Here is a 25143-nt window from a genome sequence, read left to right as displayed (position 1 = left end):
GAGCATTTTCCAGTTGTTCAAGACTATTATTTTAAGTGAGCAAGAATTGCTCATAGCACCTGTTAAATTGTTTACCTATGGGCAAGCCAGCAATGTAAATATATTTAATTTCACTGGATCCTTTTAATACTACACATAATTGTAAATTGATTTATTTACCTCTATGTAATTGCTTCTCCTGAATCTGTAGCTATTTTAAAAACTATCCTCCTTACAGCTTCTGCTTGTGACTTGTTTTCATGGTGGAAATTTTTTTTAGCCAGAAGTCCAAATTTAACCTACATTAAATCCCTATTTAAACTAAACACCCACATAAGTGCTTCTCTCTACCAAAGCTCTGGACAAATCCTAACCCTTGTGCTACCTACCAAGGTGTCACTCACCAAAATTAGTAACACCAGTTTTGCATAATAAATGTATACAGAGATTCACAACCCCATTCACTTACCACTCTCATCAAGTAAGTCCTCCTCGTCATCCCCATCGTTGTCCTCCTCCATTGCCACCTCCTCATCTTCCTCCTCCTCCTCTTCCATATCCTCCTGCTCCAAGTCCGGGTCCAGGTCCGGATCACTCCCTGAGATTGACTCGTCTGACATGATTCCCAGTGGTGCTCCTTGTGCATTACCTGCTCATGTTCTACCGTGAGGCAGCCCTGCGAGAAAATAAGAGAGGTACATAATGAGCCCAATAAATCCCAACCTTTGAGCCTCAGGGCTCAATATCATAGCAGGATTACTGCACATAAAAACACAAATCTGCCATCAGTCTTTTAAATAACAGTTACACCAGACTGTGCACAAAATCCTGTGTAGAAAATGGATGCCATATGCAATATATCATAATGATATAGGCCCAGCATTGTAGAATCAACATCAGAACCAATATATTAACTAATCACTCAAAAAACCACCTCTTTCTTGGTATCCTTGACATGTACAGTGCAGAAAGATTCCTAGTATCAATGTCTGGTTATACAAAGATGCAAAAACAAATTATGTGAACAATTTCAGAACACTACTGTCCAAACACAAAGCATAGAAAAAGGATCAGACTCTGAATCCCATACAGATACCTATTACTCTGATCTCTGAGCACTGAAAACATCATTGCAGTATGCAGACTGTGGGTTGCAGACAGAAACCACCCTCCTGACTTAGCTGTACCCACTGTGAAGGCCACCCAGCTACTCATCACAGACTGTCCGAAGTCTCCATTCCAACCAACCGAACAGAGTTACCTTAATAACAGTACAGACAGATGACAACAAAGATTCAGTTTTTAAAGGTTGTACATCCCTTTGTAAAGCAGGGTATGAAAAAAGTAAACACAAAGGAAGGATGCATCAGAGACAATTTGCATTTCCTTCCGCTAAAGGACAAGACTGGAGCTGGTTGTGCATAACTCCTCTGTTATGCTACTCCAGTGCATCACAGCAGAAATCATGGTACGAAATAACAATAAAGCCTAAAGAGAGGGCCAGGGCAATTACAAAGTCACAAGTTTATTTGCAGATCATACACTGTCACTTCTGCACAATGACGCATACTCCTCTTCCGTACACAAAGAATTATCATAATCTGTGTAAGATGGATGAAAAGAAACACACACAAGTAAGAAAGGAATGTAAAGAAGGCATCTTGATCTCAAGGAGCATAAAGCAAAGAACATGTTCAAAAAAAAATCAAGCCTCAGAAGAATTGCTACCCACACATTCCCCAGAAAGCTTTAAAGAGGGAAACATTTCCTTGTCATTCATTTTCCATTGCCCCCTACTTACACCACATTTCCAGTGTAAACTATGTTTGAGAACTAATAAGGCAACATATATGTCTACAAACACTTCAAGAAACAGAAAAATTTGTTTTTCAGCTGTGTTTCAGCAGTAACTAGATGAGCTCAGAATCTTGAAGGTTAAAGACACAACACCTCTGTAGCAGGGCTGAAAAATCTAACTGTCAAGTACGCTGAATTATTCCAGCTGAAGTCATCGGTTCCTGCTTTGCCTCTCTCAGCTCCTCAATAACATTGAAGACTGTCTGAAAGAAAATAAACACAAGGGAAGAACAGGCTTTGCAGAGATTGCTATTGGAATAGGAAGCCTTTCACCACTAGGTCCCAGGAGCACTTTACCACCAGGCCGAGACAACTGAAGTCCCTACGCTATTACACGTGTCACACAAAATAAGTTGGCTTAGTCAAGCAGATGGTAGAAAAGGCCAAAATCTAAATTAGCTCAAGTGGAACTGTGCCAGTTTGCACAAGCCAAATAGATTTATTCAGCTTCTGTGGTCTGCTGGTAGGCAGGTACCGAGTTCTGTTGCTGTCAGGCTACTGCAATATGGTGACTGACCCTGGGCACAGCAAGGTCTGGCACCGCTTACTTTCTGATGTCTGGTGACTTCAGTCAAGGACTGCAGATGCAAAGCAATCTATCAGAAGTTTTTCCTGACAAATGCCATTCTAAAGTCTATGTGTATTTCAAAACAGCAGCTTATTTTTACTTTCAAATAATAATGTTCCCTTTGAGCTGATATTCAGCCCTAAGGAAAACAAACATTGTTTTACTCTTTACAGGTTATACTCAGGCCTCTAACTGTAAAGCTGCATGTGTTTCCTTACAGTTCAGGAGGAGATGGTCAGTAGTGTTACCTTTGTAGGTCTCTGCTGGTCACCTGGGATTTCAAGGGGATTTATTTATTTATTGCCATGCCGTCCATACACACCTTGTATGCTATCTGCCAGAAACCATATCAACAGAAGCATATTTTAAAAATTCCATGTTTTACTACGCCAGCAAACTAAGCACCAACCAGAAAATACCAAACCAACCCAACAGCCCCCCACCCAAAAAACCCCAACAAAATCCACTAGTACTAAAAAAAAAACCCAACCAAAAAAAAAACCACCAAACCACTACTAAAATGGCAGGAATGGATTCTCATCTACAAACAGGAAAAGCAGAAGTGCTGTAATGCCACTAAATGCTCCAGGTCAACGAATGACACATGATACAGTTTCTCTCATCAGTATCCTCCTGTCTATCATCTCTCATGTTTTGCTGTTTGTCACAGACCCTTACAAAAAAAAAAAGGATAATAGTCCTTGTCTTCCTATAAATAAAATCAAACCCAGCAGAGAGCAGCTATCTCTCAGACTGGAGTACAAAAGGGCTCTAATCTAAGCTTTATTTTTGTTTAGCAGTAAGTACATGTTCTTTATAAACTAACTCTTGACACCTGTTCAGCAGCCACAGCCACATGCAGGAGAGTTAAACAGAAGCTTTTGAAAAGATTAATTAAATCTTGCAGAAGCTGGGTGAAACAAGGATGGTTAACTCCTCTGTGCCTATTGTCATGGTGCTGTCTGTCTTTCTCCCTCCCATTCTCCTCCTAGGCTCTGGCAGCTCTGCAGCCACCCTACTGCATAAAGCCCTGGGTCTCAGGGGGGCTTCCACCGTGCCTGGTGGCACCGTGAGCACGGAGCAGGGACACAGCAGGACAGGCAGGTAGGCGTTACGCAGCTGTGAAACTGCCCTCATTTCTTACACCAGTCTGACCCAGTTCAGAGCTTTCCACCAAGGGGAATTACACAACAGGGCCAGATTGTAGCTGCCACTACTGTTTTATGGCTGAGTTATTCCTACCTGCCCCATCTCGTCTTTGCACACGCACGCGCACCATGCTCAACATTTAATCACTATAGGAAGGGCACTTTGCAAAAGATAAACAGATTACCTTCTGCTAATCAAAGTTACCATTTGTCTGGACTTTCCAGCTGTCCCACATTAGATCAACCTGTGAGTCTCTTGCCCTGCCACAAAAAGAGAAGCTGCGCCCCAAGGGGTACACCAAAAGAAGGGTTACCAGCACCAAGAAATACAATCCAAATCTGCTGCACCACAGTTAACAACAGAAAGCCAGAGGTCCATATAGTACAGTGCCCTGTTCAATACATGGTGAGGCCAATGAGAAAACAGGGTGGGTTATTAGGTGAAAACACTTCAAAAAATTCCTCTTCCTTACTCAGGGAGGAGAAGAGAGTTGTCATGTTTATCCTACCCAGGAAGTTAAACCCTGCAATCAACTGCACTTCAAATTAACATGCAAGACAGCCTCTCTCATGTATTATGTGTATAATGTCCTGTCTCAAAGATAAAAATAGTTCAGATGGTTTTTGGGCTTTTTTAAGGCAGAATATTTCAGATAGTAAATAAATGCCACGTGGTAATGACTGCCTCCTCCTCAGCATGCACAGAACGGAGGTCTCGATGAGGAAACTTCAAGGGCTTGCAAATTTGGACACACTTCTGTTGTCCTCATGGGTTTTTTTCACTCTGCAAAGGTTTAAAATCACCATTTCTTCTTACATATGAAGTTAGAGAGAAATGTGAAAGTGAACTTTTTCCCTTCTGATGGTTTTCCACCACAGGGTCATGCATACCATGAGCCAAATTATTAAGTGAAAAAGCAAACATCAGAAGCTCTTTGCCTGCTATGACACAAGGGATTTAGGTACAGGACATGCTCATTCTCATCCCATACAAATCCCTTCAGAAAGGGCAGGTTTAACACTAATGCTACCATGGTGCTGAATAGTAAAGAGGATTCCATCACCTCCCCAACCTCCAGCCAAGTCCAATATCTGGGACTCATCAAGATTTGTCCCTTAAAGCCTGTTTTGTAACCAAGACTTCACATTGGTTATTGTGGTGCCTGGCCATAGAAACAGGATCAAGCATGCTGGCAAATCAAAAGAGGATTTGTACAGACAGTTTACTAAAACCAGGTACTTCAAAGTCACTGCTGCATAACACACTTCAGTTTCTACTATATAGTCATGTTTTATGGTAATAATTCCTTTTTTATTGTTATTTTTAAATCTTTTTTTATTTGGCTGCAAAACAGCAAAATGCTTGGTTGGGGCCATAAATTTCTCTTACACTCAGCTTACACAAGCACTTCAAACCAGATGCATACAAAGGTAACTACATACATAAAGCATACAGATGGATCACTAAAGAAGTCATGAGTCTCTGCAAGATGAAAGAATCTTGTAACAGTTTGCAAGTAATAACTTGCAATGTTATTGCAAAATAACAATGATTACTCTTCTGTTCAGTTTAAAAATCTATTAAGAAATAAACCCAAGATCAGTGGGGTTTGGACAATTTGATTCTAACAAACATTAGAACTTATCTAATTTATATTATGTAACATATTAACATCTCTATTCTACATTACCATGTAAAAAACAGTGGAGAAGAGCAGAATCACTTAAAAGAATATTTTCTTGAAAAAGAGCCCACCAATACTAGTCTAGCAGATCCCCTATATGTTTTTAACACAGCAAACTTAAGTGTTTACTGAAAAATCAACAGGGATTTCTTTCCCACAGTGATAACACCCACAAATTGCATTTAAAGCCATCCTTAACTGATTACTTCATGTTTTAAATCCCTTTTTCCTTTGCAGTATGAGACTGTTAAGACTCAAGCAATACAGTTTTTCAGCTGTGACTCACAGATAACTGGTGGCCACACACTGCTAGCTGGGAAGGAAGAAAACAATTCTCCTCCTTCATTTCCTCTTGTTCAAATCACAACAAAACTAAGTGGCATTGATCCCCTCTTTAAGTGATGTGTTTACTACAGAAATATTAAACTGAAGAAAGGAAAAAGCAGCAGCCTGTAAAATCATAATTTGGAGAGCATTTGCTTGCTCATCTGAGGAAGGCAAGCATGCTTCTCCCCACCCCATGCAAACATTGGCACAACACATCTAGTCTTCACCCACATTTGATGTGAGTATTAAGGAGCCCACTGTGATTTGTGGGGAGCAAGAATTGAGAGGAAAAAAAACCCAGAGATTTAAAAAACACTTCCATATATCAGTTTTGGGAGAGCTGCAGGACCTGGCTCTTTTATTCTCTCTAGGTTAACAATCTCCTTCCTAAAAAGCACCACAATACTAAACACAGCCTGAAACTGGTGGTTGTTCCCTTTGTGAAAGGGGAACCTTCCCTGTGAAACAAAAAACAACAAAAGCTGCTGCAAGAAGGAGTGGGAGAAAGCAAAAAAAACCCAACCCTAAAACCAACGCATAAAGAAAGAAAAGAGAGAGCTAATCCTTCCCCTCTGCTGACACAACAGTGCTGGAACGGAGAACGTGACAATGAACATTACATAAGGCCTGGCTCCCACTGCGATCCCAAACAAAAAGAGCTAGTGCGAGTCAAGTGGCAGCATCTGCAGATTACACAACCCAGACTGGTGGCAGCAGCACACACTGGCATCATCCATCAACTGCTGTGGGAACCTCCTGCCACAGGGTCCTTTCTTCCCTGCATTTCAGAAGGGATGCAAGTATACCCTACTGCCAATATCGTCAACATTTTGTAACCTTTAAAGAAAAAAAACCTGAACAGTCTTCATAACATGTCTAGCACTCACTTCCACACAGACTTTGTAAGGCACTGACAAGCCCTTTACCTCTGGGCAGAGCCAGCAGGAACGGGCGAACTATTTTTATGTTTGTATACATGTATGTATATAATTATTTGCCTTGCATTGCTTTTAAAGCAACTTTGTTTGATCACATTAAAGTAGAAATTGGCTTCCTAAAAAACAACTCTTTCCTTCAAAATACTTGAAATGTCCTCACCAGTAAACCGCCCTATCTAGAAAAGCGGTTTGTTTTTCACTGCATAAAATTTCAAGCTATCTGAGGTAAGAAGCATGTGATCGGTTTTGCTTCCAGTAATTACTGATACTCATCTGGATTAACACCATTAAAACTGAACAGAAATTTTGTCTCTTACTTCACAGAATTCCCATTTATGTTTTTAGCTCTGGCAACTGCTGTATAAGTGGCACTTGCATTCCCTGCTAAATAAAATGTTGAGAAAAATGAAACTTTCCTTCACTGATTACTGTTTTTGCTTTCAAAGCAAACAGCATTTGAACATAAAAGCCACTTTCAAGTGTGCTTTTACAGGTTTTGCCCATGGTGCTATAAGCTATAGAAAAACAACCAGTACCTGTGAGCGGAGTAAAATCCTGAGAAAAAATTTCAAATTATGGGAAAGACTCAATAGTAGGGCATGGCACATTAGGATTCCAAATTATATTCAAAATATTTTATATAGCAGATTAATTCTGGGTAAGTTTGCCTACCCTGCATTCACAATAGCCATTCTCAAATTCCAAAATACAGATTTGAAAAGTCAGCTCATCGGAGAGGTATGCCAAGCCTTCTCTTTGTGAGTACCCAAACTATGGCAAGAGGTGAGCCAATTCCCACAAGCATGGAAGATCCAGATAACCAAAAGATCCCTCTAGGAGTTTAAACTCTTGTTATACATAGGTGCCAGAGAAGAAGTTATGTAATAAATCAAAAATAAACTACATAAACATAAGCAGTGGAACGGAGAGGAGTGAAAAGGCAAAGAGCTAATCCTTTCTCAAGTAAAGATCAGTCACTGTCACTCTACGAAGACAAGCTACGGCTTTGATCATTGAGATACACTAACATTATGGCTTACCTCCTTGAAGAGTATCCCGCAGAAGGAGACTGATATAGCTCAAAAACAACATTTTCATCTTTCAAATGAGGAAAATTGCATCATCTTTCAAATGAGGAAAATTGCATGTTTTCCTGATACTGAAAGGCCTAGCTGATCCATCCTCTTTTCTCAGTATCACCCCATCCACACACACTTCTTTCTTTGCCTCCCAGAGAAGTACATTTCATTACAGGTGAATGATCCACTGCCTTTGACTGTGTCTCTGCTCAGGAAATAAGCTTTCCCATCAGTAGCTGTCTAGGGCAACCCACCATCCCCTATATGAGACAGATGCCAGTCACATTGTACACTGTCATCAACAGATGACAAAGTAAACACAACTCTTCCTTTGGTCATATGTCTGCATTTCACTACAAAGAATTGCAGAGGACTGGGAGTTTGTTTTCAATGCCTCATCTTTCTTCATTTTCAGAACTGGACCTAAAACCTGGCATTTTGGTTTATGCAGTTTTTAGAAAAAGGAAGAATTCAACATGGTTTTGTTCCTCTTTATTTGCTACCCCACCTCCAATGATAATAATTACACTAGTGACGAGAAAGCATTACTTATGCCACCTACAGTTTACCGAAGAAACCTGAACACAAGCAAAAAAGAAGGAAGAAAACCAAAAAATCCTGAAGTAGGAGGAAATGGAAATAAACAGTTTTGAACTCACATGATATTAAGATGACAATTAGCATATGTTAGACCCAAGTTCCTCCAGTCTGTCAAGTAATCAGACATTAAACTAATTTTTCTCGGATTCCACTGTAGATTAAAAATCCATTTAAGGATTAAAAACTGAGAGAAACATGGGCTTCTTTCAGATTTGCTCCCTCCAACAGAACATTCTGCTTGCAAGGTGTGGAAAAATTTACAGTAAATGCCACTTATAAAGGTCACTTCTCTGCTGGTTTTGAGAACAAAGTCACCAAAACCTGTAGATCTTCGCCTTTCCCATTAAATAGGTCAAAAAAAACCCAGCGACACCAATCCTCATCTACCCTGCACAAATACATTTGTTTTGGTAACACATAGGATTGACACTATAAGCAGCTCACATGGAAAGCAACTGGATGAAATAGCCTCCCATGATTTTGACCTTAGTAACAGAATTGCCACTTTGGTTGCGTTTCGATGGCTCAAAACCTCCCAATGGTTTGGACAGGCCTGCAAGGGAAAAGAACGCAGCTTACTGCCTCTCACCATACAGTACAAACAATCCAACACACTGTTCAGGGGTTCATTTGCATATATACATACAAAACACCCCAATTAGAGATAATGACTTCACAAAAAAACTGAGCTATGAGTCTTATGATATACATACTGCATTTTTAGCATAAAAAATGTGAGTATATGACTCTACATACTTGAGCTGACTTTCAAAAGAGCTTTAAAAGCAGTACAATGCAAGTTTGACTAAGGAGATATGCAAATATTAACATAAATATAACATACCCTACGGCTCACTGTACCCTTTTGGTAAACATATCCAACTGTCCAGTCCCAACATACGTTAAATAGGACATTTATTACCCTTATGAATGGGCACAAGCATATCCAAAGCTAAGACAGGAAAGTGCATTTGAAAAGGGGCATATTAGGCATATTAGCAAATTATTAAAAAACACTGTAAGGGGAATAAGCACCATGACAGTCACCTACAGAAGTAGCTGCTGGCTACTAGACACAACTCTTTTAGAGTAAAAATGTCACTATCTCCCAAACGTATAAATTCATTTAACTTTCATAAACGCTAGGAATGTCTTCTGTAGTACTGGTTCTTACTGAACAGACAATACTGTATAGATATTCATACCCATGCAGAATCCAAATATTATGTTTCCAAGATTCAGAAGCAGAATGATAAAGAGCATTCAGCTGTGATCTTCAAAAAACCATAACCTTTTGAGTATTCTTTCTCTCAAAGCTAAGTGCAAGTTTCAGTCAACTGCTTTCCCCAAGTGACCACTTTTTCTATCAAAACTCATTTAGCATTTGTAAATGCTGCTTGACCGGCTGCCATACCCAGCGAGCAAGTACAGAAGAACCGCAGGCAAGCTAGTTTTTCTAGCATCCTTTTGACATGTTACCATCCCAAGTAAAGGGTACCATATGTTGTAAGAAGTCAACATCCCTACACCCAGGTGCTGATATCTCCCAAAATATAACAGGAACAGAATTTCTTGTCTCATCTCTATTTTTCCTCCTCCCCTCTTGAATTATTAGTTGGATTATTAAATTATTAGTCTTGAATCAAGGTTGCCAAGTCATTTTACTCAAACTCCAATTTGTCTAATGGTAGGAATTTTAGGTCATTGTTGATTTGGGCTGAACTCAAATTTGAACAGTAACTATAAATCTTCATTTGATGGGAGTTCTTGGGTACAAATAATAGCATTCTGTAACAGAGAAAAGTAGTTATGTGGCACTTCCACAGCAGATTTATTGGCAATACCGTAAAATCTCACTCAATTTCATTCATAGTTCTCTCTCTGTTAGGAATGAAGAAGGCAAACTGATAAAAGTTAAAGACTTTCTAGAGGATGCACCTTCCCATCACAATAAAAGCTTTTTTTTTCCCTTCACAAAAAGGTTCCATGCTAGCAGCAGAGGCTAACAGCTCTGTATCTCATTCTGTTAAAATAAGCATTTCACTGACCAGAAGTATTGATTGAGTTGAAATATAAGCTCTCTCTTGTTTTTCATGAGTGCTATGGTAAGTACAGGGGGAAGAAAAAGGCACCTCTAAACAATTTTTTTTAAGGGAAAGTCAGAAAAAAAAATTTCTTACAGAGTCTGCATGACTAAGCAGATCACCCATTACCTCAGTGTTCTCTACTCATTATCTGGGTTTTATTTCTCTCAAATATTTAACTATTGTCATTATAGAATAAACAAACTCTGATCACATAATAAAGGCCTTAGCTACTCACATTCCTTGGAGGATGGGATGTGAGGTTATAGTGGACAGAAACTTAAAAATGCTGGCTAGGGTAAATATTCCTATGCATTGTCCAGAGATAAGAGCTCCCTCCTCCTCCCCCCACCCCAAAAAAATAAAAATAAAAAACCCAAACACATACAAAACACCACAACCCAAAACAAAAAAAAACCCACCAGCTTCCCCAGGAAATTCTCCTCCAAAGATAACAGGACCACATCCCAGGACTGAGTGAGAAAACAGAAAAAAAATCTCTTCTGAGACAACAGCTTTTCCCCAAATATCTTGTCTCAAAAGCAGCTAACTCCTTCAACCCAAACCTTCACTATTCATGCAATAGTCATCTTGCCATCCAGTTTTCAAGGCAATTGCTTTACCCTGTTTAGAGCTTGCAGTACACTTCATACACTAAGGGTTGAAAGGCACTGATTTTTATAAGGTGTATTTTTTGGCCCTGCTCCCTCAATTTGTTAACACCTATGGACAAGAAATTTAAAAGCCAACCGATGACCCCACTCCTACAACATCTTGATCTGGGCAGATATTCTTTGTTTCTGCTATCTTCCACACCCCAACATCCCCTGCAAAAACAATCTGACTTTTCTTATTTCCTGTGCCCAGAAGCTTGTATTTGAGGTTGCTGAGTTGCACTCCACAACCCTGGCATTTTTTTTAAGGAATATACAACTCCTGCACTACTTCTGGAAAGAAGCCTTAGCCAGCCACTTTTTCACACAAGTGTTAAGTAGCAATGCTGCAGAAGTAATCTAAACCTCTGGACAGTCACATTACACTACAAATGCTGTTTGTTTTGCTTTCATCAGCAAGTGATGCAAATAATACACACAAAGACTAAATAAAAAAGAGAGTGATAAACAGAAGATGGCAACAAAAACCTGATGTTAATCCCTCCAATTAGAGAGACAGTGACATGTCCTGACATTGACAGACAGTTTTCAGATTTCACAGGCACCAGAAGGGTAATAAACATTTGGCCTTGATTAAATTACCCATTTTCCCTCTTGCTGACTGCAGCTTCTCAGGCTTCGGACATGCTCTCTGCAGCAGCTGTTCTTTCCCACTAGCACACCACTCCCATATTGTGCCAATACAACTATCTGTACAGCTGGACAGCAAACTGATTCAGTCAGAAAAACAACCTGGAAGCAAATTTCAGTTTCCAAATGTAATTTACTATAAAGTTGCATGAACAGCTGTGCAGGCACAAAGGAAAAACAGTCAGAGGGTAGAAACAAGCAGCCCTGGGTATAGCCTGACTGAGCTGGCATCAACGTCCACACAGGGCCATGGTCTTAGTAGCTGGAATGCTGCTCCAGTACAGGGGACAGACAGCTTTTGATTTGAAAAATTGAGATGGTTCTTGTGACAAGGCTTCCTTACCTTCATTACAAACACCAGTCAAAAGGATGGTGCACATATCCCAGGTGAGACATGAACGTTTGTATACTTAATCCTCTCAGTTGTCTCTTTTTTTAAATAGTCATGGCATCACTATGTGGTTTGTGTGTAGAGGTATCTATTTCTGAAGATTGTGGTTTTTTTAATTGAAAAATCAATGCAATTGCCAAAGGGCAAAAGTACCATAAAAAAAATCATGCAGTTAGACATCCTTGCTACATGCATCTCTCTCCCCATAGCACATACTTTTAAACTGCCCAGAGCTCAACACAAAATACCGATAGACATCCTCATGTAAGTCCTTAATGTTTATCATATTTAATGATAGACTCTGTGAACAGGTCCTTGCAGTTACACGTGTATACTAGCATTAAAGGGGCAAAGAAAGGATAATGCTCTGTTCTGGGGAGCAGGAAGATAAGCTGCCCTGACCTAGAGAAAACAGTAACTAACACTGACAGAAATTTCTCTAGGTCAGGGCAGGTCCTCTCCTAAATGCACTCAGGCAGGACTTGTGAAAGGAACACCTCTACGTGGTGACAAAGAGAAGTGATGCAGTCTGCACCAGGAGAACAAATGGGTAATTTCTTTAACTTGATGAAGAGGAATTTGCTTTGGCTGTGATGCCCTTGCCTGAGATCAAGGGCTAAATTTTAGTACCTGAATAAATCACTTCCTTCAGTCTTCTACCTTTCTTTGTTTTCATGTTCTGTCTTATTATGTCTGGGATAAGTAAATATTCCAGACCTGTCCTAGAACACAGACCTCCTCCCAAGATCTTCTGTAGGGAATCAATATTTTATTTTATTCTCAGTCTCAGAAAACTTCACGTTGTTCCCAATCTACACTATACCTTGCTGCCTGCTTAAAAAGCATACATTGCTTTTCCTGGCATACACTGCCTTCTCCACTTGAGGACTAACCTTCTCAAAATAGCAGGGCCCCCCAACCGATCCTATGCAACCAAGGGCCACTGTGGAGTTCTGGCCATAAGTTCATACTGGTATACATAGCCTCACATGCATGTCCACTGCTTGCTTTGTGCTTGTTTCACTCAACATGAACTTCGCCCAAACTGCTCAAGGGGGCATAACCATCCTTGTCATGAAGTTCTAAAAGCCTTCTCTCATCCCTTCTCCTGCTAGGAATGAGGTTGCCACTCCAGAAACTGCAAACTTTTGGTCTCCATTTTCTGACAAAGGCCACAGGTAACCCCTTCCACATTTTACAACCTCATACTAAATAAAGTTACAGACATGTGAAGATATGGGTGAGGAGAGAAGAGACAGGTCCCCTCAGCAGCCCTGAGAAAGACACCTGTCTGGTACAGGATGTAGGAGGAGTTCCAGCATAGTAGGACAAAAATGAAGTAGAAAGTAATTAAATCTATCTCCTGAGTTCTACAATCCTTTCCCCCATCCCCAAAATCTCATCCAGGCTCCTGGACAATTAAATCTGTTCCCCCTCAATCTTCCCTGACATAAATAATGAGAGAGGTGGAGTTAGCTGATAACACTCCACTCATGGGGAGCAGCAACATGAAACTGATGGGATTTCACAGAGGAACAGCAAAAAATTGTTTGCTTGCCCTCTGCCCCACCCTTTTTTATTGTGCTTTTTTATTGTCTAAGACATTAGACACAAATCAAAGAGCGACCCATGAAGAAAACAATCTAGAATCTGTAAGAGTTCAAAGAGCCCATAAAAGGGTAGGCTGGAGTTTCTTTTGGCTAGCATATTACAAATACAAACTAGCTAGCCAAGGCGAGATAGAAATATTATTTTTGTTCAAGGAAAAGATATCAGAAATTTCAACTTTCAGATCCATTTTCTGCAAGGTAAAGGTGAGGGGGGTTTTATAGAGTTTTGTTATGCTGAAGTTTAAAAGGAAGATTCATTATTTCTGGAAATGTAAAAAGAGTGTCTAGAAAAGCAGGGGGTAGTTGTAGCAGTCTGAAGTTTCCTTAAGGAAATCAGGAAAAATTTTTAGCTAAATTGCAGCTTCTTCATTTTCATCTCTCACTCTACTCCAATTCTCGTAGTGCAATTTTTCCACAATAACAACAGTTGTAGTTAAAGCAGCAAGACTTGAAAAACTAGAGAATTCCATTAAGAGTACATGACAGTACATTGTAAGGAACACTATATTCCAAAATATTTTAAAACTGAAGGACACCAGCAACAGATTTCGAAACAGAAGGGTCATTACTTTCAGAATCATTCTAGTTCACAATGATTACCTTCAAGACAAAAAAAGAGAAAGAAGCTTTGTGTCTGCCCAAGTCTTGTCTGCTGTGGAGGCTGACAGCCCTCCAGAATGACATACAGAGCTCAAAAATGTTGTCTAGACTATGATTATAACTCATCATTGCTGCCTTGCTCTTGCCAATCACCAAAAGCTCAGGGCTACACAACAAATTATATTAACTCTCCAAAGCTTGCGTTTGAGGCATGAGACCCCAAGCCAGATGAAAGACTCCACCGGCCTTTCAGTGATGCAACTGCCTGCAACAGCCACAGGCAAGGACAAAAATGCACACATGGGAAAGGACTTTCTAACTTAAAACACTCCTAGAGCAGAAGCAACTGTAAAGAGAAGCCACAAGATGGCTCCTTTTTGTTTTTTAAAAAAGGAGTCATTGTAAGACTGCAAGAAACTGTTCACTTCTAACAACTTCCGTGTCTCTCTCTCTCTTTACCATCTTCTCTTTGTCAGCAAAATGGGTCAGACAAGATAACAGCAAGGAGAGCGAGAGATTAAAACGGAGAGGCACACCCCCTCCAAGAGGCAAGAAAATTCAAAGATTAAAATATAAACAGCTCCCCTCAACAAAAGAATTTTATCTCTAAGTCTTCCTGCACAGGACATTCCAAAAGTGCAAAGAAAACAATGTAAGGCCCTGCCTGTCTTGGTGAAATAATAATATAAGCAACAGAAAGGGAAAGGTAGCACTTGGCTGGAAAATGCTCTGAGGAGGTGACTTCTTCCAGCAGGACAGTCTCTTTCAGTGATAAGAAAGTAATTTGTTATAGCACCTGCCCTTCCCCAAAACCAGAGCTACTGAACATACATATTACGTCTGATATTTGCTGGAAAGATCTTTTCTGCACAATAGCTGTCCGGCATACGCACCCATTTCCTACCGAAGTCGAGGGAACACCTGGGGAAAAGGCCATCTAGCAGCAATCTGACACAAGCAAAGCATCCAGCTCCTGCAGGCTGTATTTCCCACGGCCCTTCCTCCGTTCACATGACTGGGCATGCACTCGTCCTGTGATGGGGAAAAGATCAAGATGTCTGGAAAGGTGCCTACCAGGAGTAAGCTGCTGTCACAACTGGCCTAGTTCCCATCACACTCCCAAAAGAGTTTAAGAGAACATCCCAAACCAACTATCCTTATGAACCCACAGGCAATCATCTCCATAACAGCCAAGGCAGGAGAGGACTCAGCTTTTTTTCCTCTCTACGGCTTTCACCACTTTGACAGATAGGACACAACAGAAACCATTTCTTTTGGTGGATGAGAAACACGCTGATTTCATAGCAGCAGAGAAACAAGACACTGCATCCTTATGCATTCATACTCAAAACTACCTCTGCCACTATGAGCACACACAATTTCTTCCCCCAATTAAAAAGGAATTTTTACAGAATGTAATGACTTAGCCCCCAACACTGACAATATAAAGTTTACCTCTCACTACCGGTGAGTAGACTTCTTAAGACAGTGTTATCAGACTTTTGAGGAAAAAGACTGGGGCAGATAATCCAGTTTGTTCAGGAAATGAAACAGCCATCCCTGTCCCTCCCCATACAGCCTCTTCCTTTCCCCGTCCTCAAAAATGACAGTGCTTCCCAAAAAAAAGGGATCACAAACATTTGATTTCATTTAAGTACATGGTTCATACAAGCACATTTAGTCCCTTGACAGAAAATGTATACTTCATAGATTTAAAGGAGTGCTATAAATGAACAACTATCATAATCAGATCATTTGACTAACTCCCAATTGGGCAAGAAGAGAGACCTAGACTGAACACAACTGGGCGAGATCTCTTTGGCATGCGCAAATACTCCTGTACTTGCATGGTGGCATGTACACTTGTACATTTACACATACATGTAACAGTGCACACATGCAAATACTCCTCATGCATATCTTTCAAGTGATATTTCATCCTGACTTGATGACTTCAAGAGATGGAGACATCCTAATTGCCCTTAATGGTTACAAGCACCTTCCTAATGCCTTCAGTTGTTAATCACATTCATTGTTAACAATCTGAGCCTTTCTCCTAATTTGAAATAATCTTTTTAACTTCCAGGCACTGGCTGCTATCATATCTTTTTCCACTAAATTAAAGAGCCCATTGCTACACAGCCTATTTTGCCCAAAGAAAACTGAGAAACTTTTAAATACCTCACGATAAGCTAAACCAATTGAGTGGCTTGAGAAAAAGTTTTATGAGTGACTTAATCACCCCAGCAACATTGAGCGCTACATCATCTTTGTTGCCTTTGAACATCTCTTAAAAAAAAAAAACATTAAACCTGGTCAAAATATTCCCAAACTGATTTCACCACTGTCCTTATTCAGTATTTCCTGTTACTATGGATGCACATTAGTATTAAAAAAAGTAATTACCTTATTTTAGTAGCCCTCATATCCACAGCATTACTCTGAGGACTCACATATTGCCATACACCTGCTCTGTTCCTGCCATTGTTTGCAAGGTCACTGGTTTCTGGAAGCACAATTCTTTAAGCCTACACTCTTTCCCACAACATGCATAATTCTGTGCTCCAGCTCTATAAAAACATATTTGACCATATTAGACCCAGTTACCCAAACAATTAAGAGGACACTGTGCAGCTGCCATTCCTTCTTTATGCTTCACCACTCAGCACAACCTTTACATAAGCCACAAATTTGATCAGCTCTAGTTTCATATTTTCTTCCAGGCCACTGATCAAAATACTACAAAGCACTAGACTACTACAAATCCCTGAAAGAGCCTCCATTCATACTTTGTTTCCCACCTCTACTATTTTTAATCTAGGTTTTGACTCATTGACCATACATGAAACTATATCTGTTGAACAAGATTCACTTTTCAACAATACCCTCATTGATTAGTATTAGAGGAGGAATGGGAATATAATTATCACACAAATCCCATATGTAAGTATATGTTTGATACAAGAGCTTTAATTAAATTTTTTTTATCTTCCAGAGCACTGACACTCACCTTCCATGTTGTAGTTTCTTTTACTTCACTAATTTTGAGTAAATCCTACCACCAGCCCCCTGTAATCAATTTCTTTTTGAGTAACATCCTGTTTTCCAAGCTGACTCAGCAAGCTGTACAAGCACCTCCACCCCACAGTCCCTTTTCAGGCTTTTGCAAGTTCACAGATTTTCTTTGGTTTGGGGTTTGGCTGGTGGTTGTTGTATTAACCTTTGGGTGCAACACATAGATAGAGCAATTCACATGAAATCAATACTTAACCTATTCCAGATTAAACAACTCCAAATATAATAACCCACAATTAATTGCTGCTGATATCCTGGATAAGACTCGAGTTTCTTGGAGGATGGAGAAAATTTTTCATGAATTATCATGTGTCTAAAACTTTATTTCCACAGTTCTGATGGGCTAGAAAAGCTTTTCTCACAAGCAAAAGTTTCAGGTAAAAATTTTCATTGTTAGGGGAAGAAAGTACAAGTCATGATTATGGGGCAGGTGCCCAGAGAGGTGGTAGATGCCCCATCCCTGGAAACATTCAAGGTCAGATTGGACGGGGCTCTGAACAATGTGACCTTTGGAGGTACCTTCCAACCCAATATAGGATCATAGAATAGTTTACCTCCACCACGTTGCAGTTGTTTCCCATACTGTGCTTGTCCTACAAACTCTTTGTACCTTATCACCCATATTGGCTAAGTAATAGAAAGGTTTTGTAGTTTCTGTTAACCATTTCTGCCCTTGTATAGCTCTAGTTCTTTGTTAATTAGATCAAGCTAGCTTTCCACAGAGAATGCCAGAGTAAAGTTATCTGCCTTTAATTTGCCAAATTGCTACAAAACCCCTCTAATGCTTTTGTAAGTTTAGTGCCTCTCTTAAGGCTATCTTGTTATGTAAAGTGCATTGTTTTGCATGTTAGGCCTCTAACACAGTCCTCCTCATGTTCAGCTTAAGTTTCGATTAATTTGTAACACAAGAAAGCATGTGGGTATATTGAGCTTTTCCAACTTTGATTTTCTACTTATCTGCCAGCAAAAGTCCACCAGCACAGAACCAGCTACAGTGGCAGAAGATAGCTTCTGTTAATATGCTTAATCCTTGGTGTCATGGTTTAACTCCAGCTGGCAATTAAGCCCCACACAGCCACTTGCTTACACCCCCCACAGTGGGATGGGGGAAAGAATCAGAGAGGTAAGAGTGAGAAAACTCCTGGGTTGAGATAAAGACAGTTTAACAGGTAAAGCAAAAGCTGCACATGCAAACAAAGCAAAACAGGGAATTCATGCGCTCCTTCCCATCAGCAGGCAGGTGTTCAGCCATCTCCAGGAAAGCAGGGCTCCATCACACGTAACAGTTACTTGAGAAGACAAACACCATCACTCTGAACGTCTCCCCCTTCCTTCTTCCCCCAGCTTTACATGCTGAGCATGACACCATATGATATGGGATATCCCTTGGGTGGGTTGGGGTCAGGTGTCCCAGCTGTGTCCCGTCCCAACTCCTTGTGCACCTCTAGCCTCCTTGATGGTGGGTGGGGTGAGGAGCAGAAAAGGCCTTGACTCTGTGTAAGCACTGCTCAGCAGTAACAGAAACATCCCTGTGTTACCAACACTGTTTTCAGCACAAATCCAAACCATAGCCCCACACTAGCTACTATGAACAAAATTAACTCTATCCCAGCCAAAACCAGCACACTTGGCTAGAAATTTCAGTTTAGCAGTAGACAGCGTTTTGTGCTAGGGTATTGCATCTACTAAAGCTTCTACTAGTACCACTGCATGTGCACATGTAGAAGAGGAGGAGGACAAAGTCACATCAAGTCACATCAGCAAGAAGCTGGTTCAACTCATCAACTCTCCTCCTTTTCAAATAGGTGTTCAGGAAGCTAAAAGTAACTGCACTTTGCAGCTCAAAAACTCCTCCTAGGATTTAGGACAGTAGTAGTAGGCAGAGTTTATAATGTTTGAACACTGTACTCCATGTTTATATTACAAGCCACACTGATAGCATCTAACATTTCTTCAGCCTCATTTTGAAGCAACTAGCTAAAAGTCTTTCCCCTAAGATTTCTGCATTCTTGAATGACATCTTCAGTCATGAGGTTATTCAGCACTTTTCTTGAGCACAGAATCAATACTTTCTCCAGACAGGTGCATACCAGCCTTTATGTCTTCTCTGATGTTTGAATAATCAACTCTCACTAATACCCAAGCTGGTTCATTCTTCCTTTCTTTGTTTCTGCATGCAAACTTGCAGGTACATGTGCAGAACAGCAGCTTTGGGACATGCTGACAGGCTGTCACAGAGTGCTTCAAATCACTGCTCCAACTTACACATTTTAGAGCATTCTGAAAATGCTGTTATTAAATTTAAGTGATGTAATATTTTCCACACACACACTCCTTCCAGTGAGTTCTTGTTACCTTCAAAATGCCACAAGATTTTTGGAGGTGTCAGACTGACCCCAACTCTAGCATTACCACTGAGCAAGAACAAGATTTAAATTATCACAGCTGATTTGAGATTACAATAGCACTGAATCAGTCTTGCTTGCAGGACTGAACCGGCATTCTGCTATTCCACTTCAGACTTAAAATTGAGTCAGTGGTATGTCTGTCCTTGAAGAATTTCTAAAAGCCTATTTTGTACACTTTGAGATATTCTTCAAAGTAACAATCCTTGATAAGTTTTATATCTGCATGGCTGAGGGCAATATACTCTTTTTCACCCCTTTTTTTTCTCCCAGAACTTGTTTCAACTTCAGATATATTAATGCTGTTAGCAAGTATGTGCAATTAGCATTTGCTGGTTATCACACATGAAATACTGATCATTAACTTTCTTAGTACTACTTAGAATGGGAAGTCACCAGCTAGCTAGTTTAAAAGAACAATGACTATTTTAAAAAAACACCCCAAAACACCAAAACCGCAACATAACACCACCATCGCATTCTCAAAAGTCCAACCAGCTTCTAAAGGTGCCTGTTCAACAATTTTCCCCCTCTCATGGCTACCTGTAATTCCACCTTTTTCCTTCTCATAGTGTCTAATGACACTTGGTTTCATCAACTAATTCTGCCCCTTTTCCAAACAACAAATGGTGTTACTTTATCATTCCCCTTCATCTTTAAGATTCTGTTTCTTAATAAGCATAAAACCCTAAAAGATAAACTTAAGGTTTCTAAAAGTTAACAAGAAATTAAATTTGCATTGTTTCAAATTACCTAAATATCAGATTCTATACATGCTATTCTGCAAGTCCGAATATTGATTTCTACTACTTCTGTGTTGGTGCAAGTACTTAACACCAGCTTGGGGGGCAGGGGTAAACCACAGCTCTCTATAAATTTTCATTTTTCTATAGATAAAAATGTTGCTTAAACACAACAAATTTCTGTCCTGCAATGAGCATTCTCTGAAACAAACGCAGCTGCAATTAACTTAACGTACTTGACAATCAGGAAAATATTATGTAGAAATTACTTTGCATAAACTGAAAACACGTCTTAAAATTATATCTGTACCAAGCACCTAGGAATATCAAATGGCACTTAACCTCTGCAGGAACTAAGTTCTACAGAATTAAGTTTAAAATATGGAACTTTGTTAGCAGAGAATATTTATCCTACAAGCTATTATCTCTCAAAAACTTCTAAGCACCTAAAGGAAACAAGTTCAAAGAAACACAAACATAATTGCACTGCAACTACTGCATTCTTAAAAATATTGTATCTAAACATTTAATTTAACTCATACCCATAAACAACACTATTTGAAGTAGAGTCTGGATTTTAATTTGATCAAATGGGGTTCAACTCGATCCTCATGGGAAAAGTCTCACTCCACTGCCACTGCCTTCTTAGCGTAGTAACCTGATAGATCTCGAAGAGGTACATGAAACATTGTAATTTTGAGTCAAGGCAATGCAACAGCAGGAGGCACAACCCATCAAGGTATGTGTGACAGTAGAAGAGTTAGGAAAGGCCAGGTAGCCAACAGTCACCACTAGCAACAACTGGAACGTATGCAGAAGGATGGAAAAACTACTGCTTAGTGCTGCAGAAGGTGTGATTTGATGCACATGTGTATGTACACATATACATTAACAAGGCTCTTTTCAGAGATGCATGGCAGGAGGATGAGACACAACGGTTGTGTGCATGTGTATACAAATACATACATGCACATGCACCCACAAACACAAAATGTGTCCACCCATGGTGGACAGCAAGCTAAACATGAGTCAGCAATGTGCCCTGGCAGTGATGCAAGCTAACGGCACGCTGGGCTGTATCAGCAGGAGCACAGCCTGCCTGATCAAGGGAAGAGATCACTCCCTTTCACTTGGCACTTTTCAGACCCATCTGAAACACCATGTGCAGTTTTGAACATCCCCAGTACAAAAAAGACACAGATAAACCAGAGTGAGTTCAGTGGAAGGCTACCAAGACTCTCAGGGGGATACAGCACTTGCTGCGTGAAGGGAGGTTGCGAGAGCTGCAGTTGCCCGAACTGGAGAAGAAAAGGCTTTGGGGAAGCTGACAGCAGATCTCCCATACCTACACAGAGGTTATCAAGACAACAGAAGGCTGTGCACAGGCTCTGCATTGAGGTGTGCAGCTGGAGGACACGAGACAAACTGCAACAGTAGAGGCTGTGATCTGATCTAAAGAAAAGGTTTTCCCCCCATAAGGACAAGTCAAGCACTGCAACAGGAATGCAGAGACTGATTAATCTTTGTCTTTGGAGGGTTTAAGGCCTGAATAAACAAAGCCATGGTCTGAACATGGTGTTGATCCCACTTTGGGCAGCAGGTTGGACTAGACACCTCCTGAGGGCCCTTCCAACCTGAATTATTCTGTAACATCAACTTGGATCCCAGAGAACACTATAATAGCCTGTTAAAATTTTTCTATGCCAGATTATACCGTTCAAATCTCCACTAAAATGAAATCACTATTAAGATGAGACAGAAAACATGTTTTGTGGTTCTCCTCCTCAAAAGAGCACACATGTTCCCATCCAGGATCTGCAATACTCTTGAATATCAAAATCGGAATTTCAAGAGATTTTAGGGATGCAAAAGTTACCAGTTGCCCACATGTAGTACAAGTGGAACACAGGGGCTAAACATTCAGCTTTTTTTCTGGGAGGATAAGGTGGTATTCTGTCTGGGGCAGCGTTAACCCAGAAAACAACACACATCCACAATAGCTCTTCCTTAAAGCAGCAACTGCATTTTTCTTGAATATTTCGCATTCGGCACCTACCATTAATGAACAACCCCTATATTCTGGTGTTCATAATGTCACAGGATAAGAAGCTACATTGTTCGCTCTGTACATTCATGATATATACCTTCATACCTGGGGAAAGAAGCCTCCCTTAGCAAACCAAGGCTACATCAGAGCTCCCATCAGAAGCACCTGCAGTGGTCTAAGCAGGCTGTTTGTTTTCATCCCTCTGCTGGGCGCTACTCCCCCTAGAGCAGAACTACCAAAACAAAGGCTGATTATTCTAAAGTAATTGATTTTGCATTGAAGCAGAGAGCACTGACAAGGTCAATTACTCTAAGGTAGGGAGGGGAGGAGTTACCACCTTCAACCAGGCAGCAGGAACATCTTAAACCAATACAGAAGTTTCTGCAGCAATTTCCTATGGGCTAAGTGATTATTCACTAGACACGATGCTTGGATAACCATACAAAGAACATCCAACGTTAAGAAAGTTAAAAAGACAAGCAAATGTGATAATTAACATATTATTAACACAAAAAGGGGAAAAATAGGTCCATTATTTCCTTTTAAAGATTTTTTTTCCAACAAAAATCCCTACCTGCACATCGACTAAAGTGGCAAACTGAGAACTTTTTAAAGCACCAGTTTTGTACAAATCGCTGAAGGGGCAGGAGTGGAAATCAATTAATTTTATGAGTATCTTTACAAACGTAAGCACCAAAACATCCAGTCACCAATGTAACCACCAACAAAAGTTGCCCGTAAACTATTCCATGGAGGGAGAAGTTTAAAAAGCCGTGAGACAGGACCAAGCGAGAAGAGGTAACAGCTCAACAAACCGAGCCTTCTCCCGCCAAAGCTCACCAACAAGTCTCACACAGACATCAAATTATTACTTTGTGGCATATACAGCCCACCCCACCCCCGTCGGCCCGTCCACGGACCCCAAAAGCAGAAACTGGCTTAGGCCCCGAGGGGCGGCGCACACCGACCAAAACTCGGCGGGACGCTGGGGGAGGCAAGCCGCGCTGCCCCGCCAGCCCCGAAGCCCGGGCTCGGCGATCCCGCTCCCACGGCAGCCGGCGGGGCCCGGGCGGATGGGTGCAGCCTCAGGCCCAGTCCTGCAGCCGCGCAGCCCCCGGATCCCACACCCCCGACCCGGGCCCTGCGGCCCCAACACCCCCGAGACCGGTCGGACGTTCCCCCGCCGCCCCCGCTCCGTCCCCACCGGGCCCGGCAGCCTTCACACCCCCCCCCCCCCCCCGTTTGTCCCTTCGCTCCCTGCCACAGACCGCCCCGGACCGGGCGGCCGTCGCCCCCACGCCGCTCCCCACACACCCCCGGCGGGGCGGGCGGGCGCGGGCCTCCGCCGGCGCGCCCTTTCCCGTCCCCCCTCCCATTGTGATGGCGGCGCCCCCACCGCACCGCGCCGCTGAGCTCTCACCGAGGCGGGGGGCTGCGGGGCGCGGCGGGCCCCGGGAGCTGGCGGCCGCCCGCCCGCCTCCGTCCCGGCCTCGGCGCTCAGCCGCCGCTCAGGGGCCGCATCACCCGGCGTCCGGCCCCCTCCACCCCCCCCACCGGAGCACCCGCAGGATCCCCCGGGCAGCAACAGGCGCCTCCGCCGCAAAGGTTCCGCAGGGCGGAGAAAGGTTCCCCCGGCCCCAGTGGAGGGAAAGGCGGCGGGGACGGGGCGCCCCGGTCCTGAGGGAGCTCCGCTCCCCTCGGCGGACATTGGGGACTGCTGGCCGCGGGATGGGGCTGCTGCGGGCCCCATCCGCCTCCCGGGCAGGTCCAAGGGTCCCAGTAGCCCGCCGCGGGGCTGGGGCAGGTACAGGTGTGAGAGGCGCCCCGGCCGCCTCGCTCCCCACCGGGAACCTCGGCTGTTTCTGCCGGTGCCGTCGACTGCATGGAGCCTGAGGCTACCCTCCCCGCTCCCGCCGCGAGATGCTGTTAATTAGCCAAAGCGTCCCGTGATAATTAAGGCTGAGAGGCCTTAGGGGGTCTCTCCTCCAGCCTCCCTCTCAAGGTAGGGATGATACAGAGCTCAGCTCTGGCCCTTGTCCTGTCAGGTCTTAAAACCCCCTATGTATGACACTCCATCAGCTTCCAAGCCCCCACTCCAGCACTGGACTTCATCACAGGAGAAAACTTTTCCCTCATATCCAGTCTGATAAAAGACCCATTTATGTTTACAACTGCTGTTCCTTATTCTGCCACAAACCTGGCTCTGCTGCCTCCACACCTTGTTCATCAGTACTGGACATCCACCACTGAGTCTAGCCAAACCCTTCTCCAGCTCAACCCACCCAATTCCCTCAGCCTGTTGTGTCCCAACCCTTTCACAATCTCTACAGGACTCGCTTAAATTCATCTCTATCACATACTTGGGGGGCATCCGGAATTGCACACATCATTTCAGATGTGATCTAATGAGCACTGAGTGAAAGAAAAGCTCATCGCTGGCCTCCACCAGATGGCAGCGGTCCCACAGACACGGCCCAGCATGCCGATAGCCTGTGTCGCTACCAGGGCACACTGCTGACACCTCACAGAGTGTGCTGTTCACCCTGAGAACAGCAAGAGCCTGGCATTTCCTTTTGTTAAAATGAATAAAAGAGGAAAAAGACCAGTGGAGAAGTGCCTGTCTGGTTCCCCAGGCCGGTACTCAAATATCCAGAGCATGAAAAATAAAAGTGGGAGACTAGTACCTGGCTCTGGATATGTAGT

General features: G+C 42.1%; 1 protein-coding gene across 6 annotated transcripts in view; it reads right to left on the bottom strand.

The window, feature by feature from the left end:
• Positions 1-23999, bottom strand: part of RAD54L2 (RAD54 like 2) — a 72154-nt gene extending 48155 nt beyond the window's left edge. For 3 of the 6 annotated variants that reach the window (XM_075096459.1, XM_075096453.1, XM_075096458.1), the window contains exons 1-2: positions 23861-23999; positions 449-655 (exon numbers count right to left, since the gene is read on the bottom strand). In XM_075096459.1, the coding sequence (XP_074952560.1) occupies positions 449-599 (151 nt within the window). In that variant the 5' untranslated portion in view covers positions 600-655; positions 23861-23999. Of the gene's footprint in view, positions 1-448; positions 656-15063; positions 15192-23841 lie in introns of those variants that run through there. The other 3 variants (XM_075096457.1, XM_075096455.1, XM_075096454.1) reach the window with 3 other exon arrangements.
• Between the last annotated feature and the right edge of the window lie 1144 nt (positions 24000-25143).

Source organism: Phalacrocorax aristotelis, chromosome 6 (assembly GCF_949628215.1).
Source record: "Phalacrocorax aristotelis chromosome 6, bGulAri2.1, whole genome shotgun sequence".
In the NCBI taxonomy this organism is placed as follows: Eukaryota; Metazoa; Chordata; class Aves; order Suliformes; family Phalacrocoracidae; genus Phalacrocorax; species Phalacrocorax aristotelis.
Note: the sequence above shows the minus strand (reverse complement) of the source record. Positions and strands in the feature narration are given on the sequence as shown.